This window comes from Actinia tenebrosa, unplaced genomic scaffold (genome assembly GCF_029948245.1).
Source record: "Actinia tenebrosa isolate PJP-AT-01 unplaced genomic scaffold, QUT_ActTen_1.0 PGA_scaffold3__52_contigs__length_22856419, whole genome shotgun sequence".
NCBI classification, from domain to species: domain Eukaryota; kingdom Metazoa; phylum Cnidaria; class Anthozoa; order Actiniaria; family Actiniidae; genus Actinia; species Actinia tenebrosa.
The window spans coordinates 15,403,169-15,415,364 of record NW_028292580.1 but is presented as its reverse complement, the minus strand read 5'-3'; the positions used below and the strand labels follow the sequence as shown (position 1 = coordinate 15,415,364).

At 36.4% G+C, this 12,196-nt stretch overlaps 3 protein-coding genes across 10 annotated transcripts in view; 2 read left to right on the top strand and 1 right to left on the bottom strand.

Annotated features, from left to right (window-relative positions):
• LOC116294483 (A-type voltage-gated potassium channel KCND1) overlaps positions 1–1,967 on the top strand; it is a 31,408-nt gene extending 29,441 nt beyond the window's left edge. For all 6 annotated transcript variants that reach the window (XM_031702089.1, XM_031702087.2, XM_031702088.1 and 3 more), the window contains one exon: positions 1,270–1,967. In XM_031702089.1, coding sequence (XP_031557949.1) covers positions 1,270–1,588 — 319 coding nt within the window. In that variant the 3' untranslated portion in view covers positions 1,589–1,967. The remainder of the gene's footprint in view (positions 1–1,269) is intronic.
• LOC116294482 (uncharacterized) overlaps positions 1–12,196 on the bottom strand; it is a 103,930-nt gene that overhangs the window by 62,477 nt on the left and 29,257 nt on the right. For all 3 annotated transcript variants that reach the window (XM_031702084.2, XM_089035381.1, XM_031702085.2), the window contains exons 5-6: positions 7,726–7,882; positions 2,206–2,305 (exon numbers count right to left, since the gene is read on the bottom strand). The gene's annotated coding sequence lies outside the window, so the exon portion shown is untranslated. The remainder of the gene's footprint in view (positions 1–2,205; positions 2,306–7,725; positions 7,883–12,196) is intronic.
• LOC116294485 (A-type voltage-gated potassium channel KCND1-like) lies at positions 3,823–7,724 on the top strand. The gene is made up of 2 exons (XM_031702095.2): positions 3,823–5,313; positions 6,103–7,724. Exons 1-2 carry the CDS (start codon positions 4,055–4,057, stop codon positions 6,236–6,238), a joined length of 1,395 nt encoding a protein of 464 aa, XP_031557955.1. The 5' UTR covers positions 3,823–4,054; the 3' UTR covers positions 6,239–7,724.

The window sequence follows — 12,196 nt, the reverse complement described above, 5'->3', positions numbered from 1 at the left end:
GAGACTTTCACGTGCGCCGGATAGACATGACATAGTAAAGTTTGTACGGTTTTCACCCGTAGAAATAATAGTAGCTTGATGTTTCAGCTGCACGAAATTGATTGCCTTAATCAGAATGAAAAGCGTAAAATCATTACTACGTCATTAAATCAGGGTTAGCCATTCATTTCACCATCAAAATATTTATAAATACTAAGGGTTTACGGATTCTAATACTCAAGTAATGAACGCACGACTTCACGACGTGCACAACAATACGCACATTTGGAACTTCCAAGGACCTTCACTGGACACATGAATATTGTACACAAAAAGATTAGGGCCCGTCAACACGTTTACGTTTACGTTTCAGAAATCAAATTTCCGTTCTCAAAAAAAAAAAAAAAATCGTCAAAACGTAGCGTTTTCGGATCGTTTTACCGCCTTCACACATATCCGTTTTCAAAAGCTTGCATTTTTAAGTGGCGCATATTCAGCGGATACGTGTGGACGAAGGCCAATCCACAAAGAAAAAAAATGTTAAAATCTATGCAAATTCGTATGGAAGTTTGAGGAAGCATTCGAAATGCGTTTTACCACAGGAAAAGTATCGCAATATGGCTTTCGTTCAACTACATCTGGAAACCGAAAAAAAAAACATCGGAAAACATCTTGTTTTTAGAACACGCAATAGAACTTGTTAACACATGAAATAATTGGAAGTGCTATAAAAGTGTTTGAATGTTGGCCAGACAAGAAGCAGCTTTTTTGCGATTCAAGATCCAATATATTGTTTTCCAAAGATAATATTTTTGGATTATTTACAATGTTTCATCATAACATTACTAGTTATGAAAATCAAAACGAAATGGATGAAAGAAAAACTGCAAATTTGGCATTAAAATCTTGTTTCGATCCGAAATTCCAGTTAGCCGAATTCCAGTCCAGTCCATCCATGTACGGTACCAGATTTTCCAAAATACAAAGTCAATCAAAATTCAGAATTTATAAGCATAAAGCAAATTTTAGAAGTTGGATATGTTTTTGCTATACATAAAGATTATCCATACCCCATATAAGATTTTAAAAATGACTAATTTTTTCGATCCAAGATCCTGTCAATCGATGTCCAGTCCAATCCCTCAGTCAACGCGATTCCTTATTTCACCTCAAAAAATCATAAAATGCAGAATTCAAACAATAAAAAAATTATACAGTTTATTCAATGGTTAATTCATTTTAACTAATTTATGGCTTTTATTAATTCATTATTTAATATTATCATTTTAGATATGGCGATGTGGTTCCAACGAACATAGCTGGGAAGATTGTCGGCAGCATATGCTGTGTATCGGGAGTAGTGCTACTCGCTCTACCAATCCCAATACTCCAGGAAAAACAAGTACCTTGTACTCTAGAATCCATCAAATCCAGGCACCGACTTCAACAAGAAAAGCGCGCATGCGCAGGAGCATGCGAGACGCACCCTTTGCTATTTGAGGAAGAATCTACTGGTTTTACATCAAACAAGCCAATGTGTTGTTCGTCTTTGAAGCAACATTGCGACAAAGCAAGAAAGGTTTTAATAGAAAGAGAAAATAATGGCTGAATGAAGACCTGATAACCATCTGATGATCATAAATAGTTACTAAATCGAGACAGACTCATAGGAAAAAGCTGGATCCCAAATTCCATTCATCATTTTGAATTGGATGCGCAATTTTTTTTAGTGATGACAATAAAAAAGTTTTGTCCAGCTTCGTTGAATAGACATGATGGTATTAAATACATTTAAAAACTGAAGAATTTCACTCGAAATCTAAATACCGATAAACAAATAACGAAAGAGGGAAAAGGAGTATTTTCAAAACAAGCATCAGGTATTTTAACAGAGGAAGCATTCCTGACATGGTGGTAAATTAATATCAAGTGACGTAGTAATTAATATTGTACATTGTTAGATTAAAGATGAAAGTTTGAAATTTGAATTTACATGACTATTTTCCCATTCTTTTCTTATTTATTTTCTTTTATTTCTCATTTCTTATTAACATACGTTCCCCCAACCCGGCCCCTCGTCATACCCCTACAACCCAGTCTTCCTCGACTACCTCACATAAAGGGAGGCTACTCGGGCTACACAGAATTTCATTAAGTACTCATTACCAACGTATGAGTTTCTGGGCTACATTAATGTGAAATTCAGTCCCTAAAATATTTTTTTACCTTCGAGTTTTCACCGGCAATTCAAACGCACTTCTCCAAAGGTTCAAACGTTATCTGACCACTTTAAGCATTGTCAAGCCAGAGGTTTTCAAGTGGGCACCTTAAAAAGTAAAAAAAAAAGAGTTCAGTTCGCTTTACTAGGTGCGATAGATTTCGTGCACTGAGTCCCGAGAGGAATTGTTCTGGTGGAAAAAAACAATAGCCATATTTTTGCATAAGAAGACGGCCTATTGTTTTATCCCCAGAGTAATTCCTCTAGGAAATCAATGCAAAGGGTCTATAAAAAGGAGCAAAATAACCAGGCCTTCGTAAAGCTAGATGACACATTTTGAAATATAATAAAGCTATCGAAAGTCCAACATTTTGCGTAGTCGTGACAACGCTGAAATTAACCCACTCGCAACCCTCAAAACAATAGTAAGAGTACTGCACACGAAATACGTTTTGCGCACGTTCCGCGCACACGAGTTTGTTGTACCCACACGTTTAAAAATGAAATGAACATTTTTTTTACGCAGATCAGTGGAACTGCTTTTTTTTTTTTTTTTTTTTTTTTTGCTGGCAAAACTTAAGTAGTAGAAAATGGCACCAAGTCTATATGAGATCACATGCTAATCCCTTGAGAGTGGCTTGTTCGTTCTATAGTAGCGATTAATCAAGACACGCAATTATGGATAATACTCGAACAAATACTCTTAAATTAAATTCGAAGAACTAAAATGGTCTAAGAAAAAGAAAGCAAAGTCTTTAATAAATTCATTGCTAACCAAAAAATACTGTGGGTTAATGACAGAACATCTGTTTAGATATTTATTCGTAAAGTCAATCTGTTGATGAAAAAGTTAGTTACTTTGACAACCCTTCAAAAAACCCTTGTGGGTATAATTATCTTCTTATTGCTATTTATTGCTACTTCCAAATTAAGACCGACTCTTCCTTTAAATACCAAAAACATTTGTACCGCTGTCTGTAAAATTTGCTTTTGTGTGGTCCTGAATGATGATGATGATGAAATCGATGATTCACTCCTTAAATTGATCGACAAGTTGTGATTGAGAGATACATGACGCCTGTTATGTCATATTGTTTAAGCTAACAGAAAAGAAAAAGAAAAGAAAAAGAAAAAGGAAGAAGAAAGAAAGGTAGTAATAAAAGAAAAGAAACGAAGGAAAAAGAAGTATAGCCGGGGAAAAAGGAAGGAAGGGAGAAAGAACGAAACGAAAGAAGAAAAAAAACGAGACGAAAAAAAAGTAAACTAAGACGACAAACGAAGGAAGAAAGAAAGAACAATCAACCCCTTTACAAGAACCTTTATTTTTCTGCTTAACTTTTCAAGTATCCGATTGCATTTTGTGTCATGATACTAAAAATAGCAAGACGTTTATTTATATTCGATAATAGGTAGCATTATTTTAAAGAAAGAAAGATCGAGAAGGGGACAAATTATGTTAGAATAAAACTACTTTTATTAGCAAAAGCTTAACGCAGTTTGAAACAAACTCTTCATCCCGTTCATTTACATATTCCCGATCCCACCTGTTCAAACTTCTTTATTTACTCAGTTAGTTAAACAATTTTTCCATCTCATGTATATCCTAATCTTTTTTCTCGAAAAACCCAGACCATACTGTTAACTTTAAGATTTCTCTTTTTATAAACTAATTATAATCTCGGTGTTTGAGATCACTGATGTGTTTGATGGCAGAGAGAGCCAATAAAACCTAGCGAATAGATTGTCATTAATTCTTGTTACTTTGTTCATTTGCATTTCGTAATTTAGTCAGTAAGTATATTTCAAACTACTGCCATCCATAAATCAAGGTCAGTTGAGCAAAACGAAGACACAGTCATGAACACATGTGCAAAGATTATCCACTCTCAAGAAAAAGATGTTCAACGAAGAATCACGAGGAATGCTTCACAAAGAGTTCCTACTTCCTTGGAGCAGGATGGATCCGGTTGTCGAGTCAAGATCAACGTAAGTGGAGAAAGATTCTCAGCCAAGTTGCACACTCTTCAGAAATATCCAAACACGTTGTTAGGAAGCCAACTATTATTGTTATTCTATGATCAACGAAAGGATGAGTACTTTTTCGACCGAGACCCTGACTTATTTCGCTTTATTTTGAATTTTTATCGTCTTGGGAAACTACATGTCTCTGATGTTGAATGTCTTGAAGCGTTTCGAGACGAGATGGACTACTTTGGAATCCCTCATTCAGCTGTTGACGACTGCTGCTGGAATATTTTTAAAAAGATTAGGAACCCGTCTTATGAAATTGGCATCCCGAAAAATGATCTTGATGGAAGTAACAAAGACACAAAAGAACTTGGCCGGACAGAACAGACATCAAACCCTGAAACTATTGGCCACAGTATCTCTTGTCCTAAGAAAAGTTCAAAACAAAATCCATACAACGAAACCAGTAAAATAGTTTATTCAGGCAGCGGTACAAAAAAGAAAGACACAACTAAAAGAACTTTAGTTCCCCTTAAGAAAACTTTCATTCAATCCCAGATCAAGGACGGTAAAAGCATCTGTCGCACTTTAATTGTCCAAGACGTTTTGCAATATTTTTACGGATTGCTCATTTTAGCAAGTGCAGCGTGTAATGCAATCGAGACGGTAGACTGCAGAACGAAAACCAAATGCGGTGACTACTATGCACAAGTATTCTTCGCAATGGAGACCTTCTTCGCAGCTGTCTTCACAGCAGACTACGTTATCAGATTCCTTCTCGCTAAACGAAAATGCGTCTTCTTGAGAGAACTCCTGAACATTGTAGACCTCATAGCGATCTTACCATACTATTTTGAGCTTGTTTTCAAGTTTTTGATTGGAGCGTCTGATATCATGATAACATTTCGTATCCTTAGGGTGGTGCGTCTCATGAAGCTCAACCGTAACTCACCAAGACTGCAGGCATTCCTCCTGACTTTACGTAACTGTGCAAGTGATCTTCTCTTTCTTTATTTCATGTTCGCATTCGGTATCTTGTTGTTCGGTGGTGTTATTTATTACGCCGAGAGAAACAGCAGCAACGCGGGAAACTTCACCAGTATTGCACACTCGCTTTGGTTTACATGTGTTACCATGGTGACGACAGGGTAAGTTTATTGGCGTATAAATCGCAACGTCTGTCTGAGAGATTAATTTCCTAAAGATTGTCCAGAAGCAATATTTTGATTGTATTCTACTCTATTTATGTCGCATGTGATTTGACTTGAGTATACACTTGTATATGGGATTTATAACCGTACTAAATGCACTCTTACCATATCAAGAGATCTGTAATGTGTATTACATAATGGCTGGAAAGCCAAACTTGGATAATATAAGGCGCAATATTAAAATCTATGTAAAGAAGGAAGATTGTTATTAAGCTAAGTGATGCGCTTCCTCTCCTGTCCCATGTCAGTCACTCGCGTACGTCACTCGTTTATTCAGTCGGAGTTGTTCCAAAGGTGTCACTGATTTTAATGGAAGTGAAATGAATCAGTTTCGTTTTTGATTTTCAAAACGGGCGTGACATTCCTGTGGATAACAAATCTCTGATCTAGCTATTCCATGGTAGAAGTGGAATTCGGGAGAGACTAAAGCGGAAAAATCACAAATGCTAGCGCGCAAGTATTAAGATCGGAAACTTGATATTCGACCATTTTCTTGTTTTTGTTTGTTTTTAATCTAACAGCTGCCGAACCAGGATGAACGTCTTTTTTCTTGTAATAATAGAAGGTTAAAAATAACTGTTTTATCTAGTTGGATAATGTTACTTGTGTCAGACTCGGCAACAAAATTTGCCCACTTTTAAAAACAAGCACAAACAAGAGTATCCTTTCAGGGCGCCGAGATTAATTAACAATAATTTGCCATGTTCACGATTATTTTCCCTGCAGGTATGGTGACGTCATCCCAGTAACCGTGATGGGGAAGATCTTTGCAGCTTTGTGTGGTTTCTGTGGTGTACTGGTCATGTCGTTACCCATTCCGATCATGCAGGACAAGAGAGCTACCATCGATACACAATATTGAATGACCTTTACTTTGTAAACCAAGCTTAGGAAAACTTAAAATTTTGACTTTCGTAGTATTGAGGAACGAACGAACGAACGAGCGAAGATGGATGTAACGTAGGAAGGAAACTGGCGGAAAGAAAGGAAGGAAAGAAGGAAGGGAAGGGAAGGGAAGGAAGGAAGGAAGGAAGGAAGGAAGGAAAGAAGGAAAGAAGGAAGGAAGAAAGGAAGGAAGGAAGGAAGGAAAGAACGAACGAACTAAGGAACAAAGGAAGGAACGAAGGAAGGAACGAAGGAACAAATGAAGGAACGAAGGAAGGAATAAACGTAGGAACGAAGGAAAGAACAATCGAACAATCAAACAAACGAACGAGCGAACAAACGAACGAAGTAACGAAGGATGGTACGAAGGAAAAAAGTAACGAAAGATGGAACGAAGGATGGAACAAAGGATGGAAGACGAAGGATGGAACGAATGAACGAAGTAAAGAAAGATGGAAGGAAGGAATGAATGAACGAAGGATGCAACAAAGGATGGAACGAAGGAACAAAGTACTGGCGAAAGATGGAACGATCATTTTAATATTTTAAGACAACTCATGATTTACGTTTTCAGCATTGTTATGCTAGTAGCTTATTATTGTTACCGCAGCTCCAACGTTTAAATCAATCTTAATTTAACAATTCGAAATTTTGGTTATCGCTTCAATTAACTACTTATAGGTATATATATCGCAACCCTATTGTGTTGGAAAGCGAGCTTAGAAATTATGTATTTCGATAAGGGAGGAGAGGGTGTGGTATTCCTTGTCTTACGCCAGGGATCAAGGCCGCAATAGTATTGGTTCTCTTGCTCGTTGTTAATTGTTCACCCTTCAAAGCTTTGTTTCATTTCTTCGGCGAAAGTCCTAAATTCTAGTCTTATAGTTGTTGGATGATTTATTTAATGAAGGAGTAAGTTAATTCAGAACGCGCTGCTACAAACAGCAATTATTTTTTCTTTATTAACAATGCGGTCAAAACTCGTTACATTTGAAGGACCTTCAATTTCTAAAGGATTTATGATTGAACCACATGCACAGGTAGTCCAAGTTTAATATTTAAACCGCTAAAGTGATTACATTATAAATAGATGATCGGTCAAAACTCGTTACATTTGAAGGACCTTCAACTTCCAAGGAATTTATGATTGAACCACACAGGCAGTCCAACTTTAATATTTTAACCGCTGAAGCGATTACATGATAATTAGATGAATTTTAAAATAATCTACTTATCAAAATAAAGACTAATCCATGTAAGAGCTTCGTGCGGAAATTTGGAATATTTGAGAATTGAGATACTAAAAGTAGAGAAAAGAAAATCAAGAAAAAATCATCGAAAAACATAAAAACTAAAGGAATAGAAGTGAAGGGAATGGTTCAGTATTTCAGTTTAAGCTAGGCGTTGCTGTTTTGCTTAGAAACTTAACCAAAATCAAATAATAAAAATATCAAATATTTGTACCTTGAGTTGTTTAATTTGTTGTAGTTATTTAAGCCCAAGATGTGTGGGAACATCCACTGGACATAGGCCTTGCTTTATGATTTGATGAGCAGTAGCTGTGAGCCATAACAAGAAGTCTTGGTTTGTGTGCATCAATAACGGGAAGCTTCACGCCGTCCTGAAATATTAAACAAACAGCGGGAATTTATTAAATGATTTGGAAAGAATTTATTAATCAGTGTTAAAGCTCGGCCGCTTGACGCTGTTGGTTCGCGCAACTTACTCTGGAATATCTTTGTTTAAGATATCAGAGTAACTAAACACCACTTGAAGGGAATTTACCGACTTATCATTTAAAATTGCCAAAGGTATTTTTATGACGGTTAGTTAGTTAGCTCAGATGTGTGACGCTGATCTCCCAGGAAGCAAATGGCGCGCACTTTACCCCCTTTCATCATCGGTGCTCCGTTTTAGGGATATTAAAGCCAAGGCTACACGGACAACAGTAAAATTAAAATAACTATGAAAGGATGCTGATAACCAAACAAGGCTTTCGCGTAACAGGCAGTATAATAACCATTAAGTGGCATTAGTGACATTAGTGCAGATTCACCAGCATTGTTGGCAGTATTCGGTAAGTCTATGAGCTGTGTCATTGCAATTCCAAAAGTCTCCGATAATCACAGGACAGAAAACTATTTACAACAGCTGGAAAGAGAATGTTAAACTCAATAAGACTGTGAAGTTTGATGAAAGTAAGTTCAAAGCTCGCAGAGATGTGAATTTGTAGAAATCGAAATTTTGCGTAACCATTCCTTGATGGCAGACAAACGCCGCCCACCAGCAAAGGTTTTCCGAAATTCACACTTTCAAAATCTTGTCTTTGCAATTTTTGAGCTTTTCCTTCAACCTTCACGGTTTTAATTATTAAAACATGATAATTCAAGCTATGGTTATTATTTTCCCGTTTTATGAATTTCAACTGACTAAAATACTTGATAAAAGCTTTTTTTTTTTTAGATTTATTTATAAAACTGTACTACTCCATTGTGCCCCACAATATATTACTGTATTCGCAAACGAGGATCGCTCATAATAATAAGCTGAAAATGTATCAACCATTGAATAAACTAATTTGTAGGGCTGAATTTAAAGTAATAAAACATTAGGTTTAGTATGTGGAATGGAAGGTATAATCCCAAAAATCATTTGTTTTGGCTCTCAACGTTTTTCACTGTTTTAAAAGATGACATTTGAAAATAAGCAGTTATATTTGCTTTTATTATTGTACGGATAAAACACACACACACAGAGGAAGTGAAAAAGAAATAAAGAGTAGTTGTTGTGTGGGAGTGTGAGCGACTGATGCTTTATTGGCATTCAGTAATTCTGGAGCAAAAATCATTTCTTTTGGCTCTCAACGTTTTACACTGTTTTAAAGATACATTTATTACTAAAGACACGACTTCTACTTGGGAGAGAATCGTACGACCTGCACTTGCTGAGAGGAGGAGGGGTGGAGGGGAGGGGGAGGGGGAGGGGAGGAGGAGGAGGAGGAGGAGGAGGAGGAGGAGGAGGAGGAGGGGGAAGAGGGGGGAGGGGAGGAAGAATGCATTCCACCATATTGCATGGTAGTGATGTAACTGCGCCTTCTTCTTATTCAACAACTCAACGTTCAAAATATTTCCTAATTCCCATATATTGAATTTAGAGAAGATGAATTATCAATAAGAGGGTCGCCATTATCGTACGTGCAAATAAATTGCGGTCACGAAACTTACGAATCTGATTGACAATAGTTTAATAACCAGATACAACGCGAGACGGCGTTGTCGAATGTCGAGAACGTTTCAAAGCCATTTCTTATGCTTCCTGTACTGCAATAAATTAGTCACTTAAATCTCAAAACACGCAAAGTCTATGATTGGTTGTAAATCATGTTCTTCTCTCCGTTCTTTTTAATATTACAGTGTGACTAAATTAACCAATTCCACCAAACCAATTTTAAATCAAGTTCACAAGTCAAATGTTTGACGCTGAATAACAGGATGGTGACGAATTCAGGTGTTTAAAAGGTTCCTTGTTCACTCCTGATCATATAAACACATATAAAGTAAAATATATGCTTTTTAAGGGGAAAATGCGAAAATGTGTGCAGATTCAATCAGTCAGTCAGAAAAATTCCTGAAATTCCTGAATGAAAGTGGGTCGCAAACACTTGAAAGAGTGAATGAAAATAAGGTGGTGTTGGTGAATATTTCTCAACTATTCTTCTAATAGCAGCTTGTTCAGTCACGATAAAAATATAATACATGCACTACACACTTGAGAAACTGCAAAAGCATACAAGTGTGTAAATGGTGTCCCAAAAGATGCTTTTAAAGATTTTTATTTTACAAATCTTATTAGCCTGGAGTGAACTACGATGAATGAATGCAAAACATATGCATCAAGCATTCGAAAAACTGAATAAAAATACGCTTAAAAATATAGGAATTGTTTTGGATTAATATTCCTTAGGATCGCCTCAGCCTCTCTTCCAGACTTTGCTATTTAACAATTCATATAGCTTAGAGAAAGATAGAATAAACAAGAAAATCTTACAACTGCATGTCCGCATGATAAGAATAGGTTCTCAAAATATTTGTGCAAAAAAATTCACAGACTGTTTTTTACTCCAAAAAATCTCATTTACACTATAGCGGATGGCTTTAGATAATTTTTTATATTCTCCTAAGAATAGCTTTAAGACTTCCCTCTAGACACACAGTTTTTTGAATTTGTTCCTTTTAAATGTGTTAAATATCAGAAAAGACAAAATACGTTTTAGGAGCTCTGGCTATAGGAAAGAGGATTTCCCGATAATAGATCGCCGTAAATGGATGGACATGAGAAAAAAAACTGCCCTGATGACACTGAGATGTGACTGGAACAATTACGAAAACAGGATTACAATGTATTAGACAGGGAATGCAGGGAATACTAATCCTGTTAGTAAACATCCTGATTTTAACGATGTAAATTTAGACCAATTGTGGATGGAAAAATCGGAAAAGCGATTCCGGCATTAGAGGTAAGTAACGAGTTGCTTGTTGTTCTGTCCTGTGCGTCTAAGATTTTATCCAGGTTCTATGGTTTTAAGTAAAAATCAACTTGTAAATTACAACTCGATCTCTAGAGGACCTTGAAAGTTGGGTTGTAAATAAAACCTTTAGATTCTTCACCCTAAAAGTGGTTAATTTAATTAAGTTTCGAATTTTATAAAGTGGTGTCAACCATTAATATAGTCAGTCTTATATGTTGTTGTTTGAACAAAAGAAGAAAAAATTGTTTGTCGCGTTCATAAAAGATCTCCGAACGAAAGGTGAAAATGCATTCAGAATTACGAAGCTAGCTACTTCGAAAGAGATCTATTCTGGAGGTTTTCGTAAATGATACAGCAATTCTAAGGATGACTAAAAACGGCTGCTTGGGAGACTAGCAAATTCTTGGCAGTAGAGCAGTTTTCGTATGACTATGAAAAACTCAAGGCGCGGACACGGGCGTGACACGGCAAGTCAAACGCCAGACCAGTCACATTGCTTGAGAATTTACTTCCCAACATATCAAATGTCCTGAAAACGTCATAAACACGGCACGGACACAGTCACGCCAGGGTCACGACACTGCCAGACCAATCAAATTGCGAGAGAAAAAAAACGAATTAAAATTCTAGAAAGCATCAAGGTCACGGCACGGCACGGTACGGGAGTAAGCTGTACCGTATCTTACCGTAGCCGTAACTACGAGTGATTGGAGAATCTCGCAAAATCAATAAGAAGCCATTTTATTTGTTATGACATGTACGGTTTACGTGCTGTTAGTCAGCACGGTACGTTTCACACTCTAAAAACCGAGTGATCACAAGATTCGCCTAATGAAGGTTCTTTTTCGTTAGCAACAATAAATAAACAACTCAAAATCTCCATGTAAAAAAGAACCCTACTTTTTATATCATTAGAGTTGGCGTTCCAGATTATTCATGAAAATCTAAAAAATTGACTATTATACTTTAGGAGAAAATTTTAAGCCAATCAGAAATAGGATCAATTTCAATACAACGTCATTGTTTTCAAAAGTTGAAAAGAAAAAACGACCGTCGCTTGGAAATGAATAGATAGAACAAGTAAGACAACCTTGGACCTAAAAACCGACATTAAATGGTGTCTAGACTCTTTGTCCGGTCCAGACCCCCTGCGGCGATAACCAATCCTAAGACAAAATTAAGACTTTTTACGTGAATAATAAAATATTCTCGGAAACTAATTTTTTAGTTTTTGCATACCTTATTTATTAATAAACACGTTAAAACACCAGAAGGAGAGAATGGATGTACAAGAAGCGAGGTTTTTAAGGAGATAAAGTATTTTAGTGTGGTAATTATAGTTGGTGTGGCTTTGCGTGGCAGATGGGTTTATTGTTTTTCTTGACATTTGCTTTCATTTACATTCAT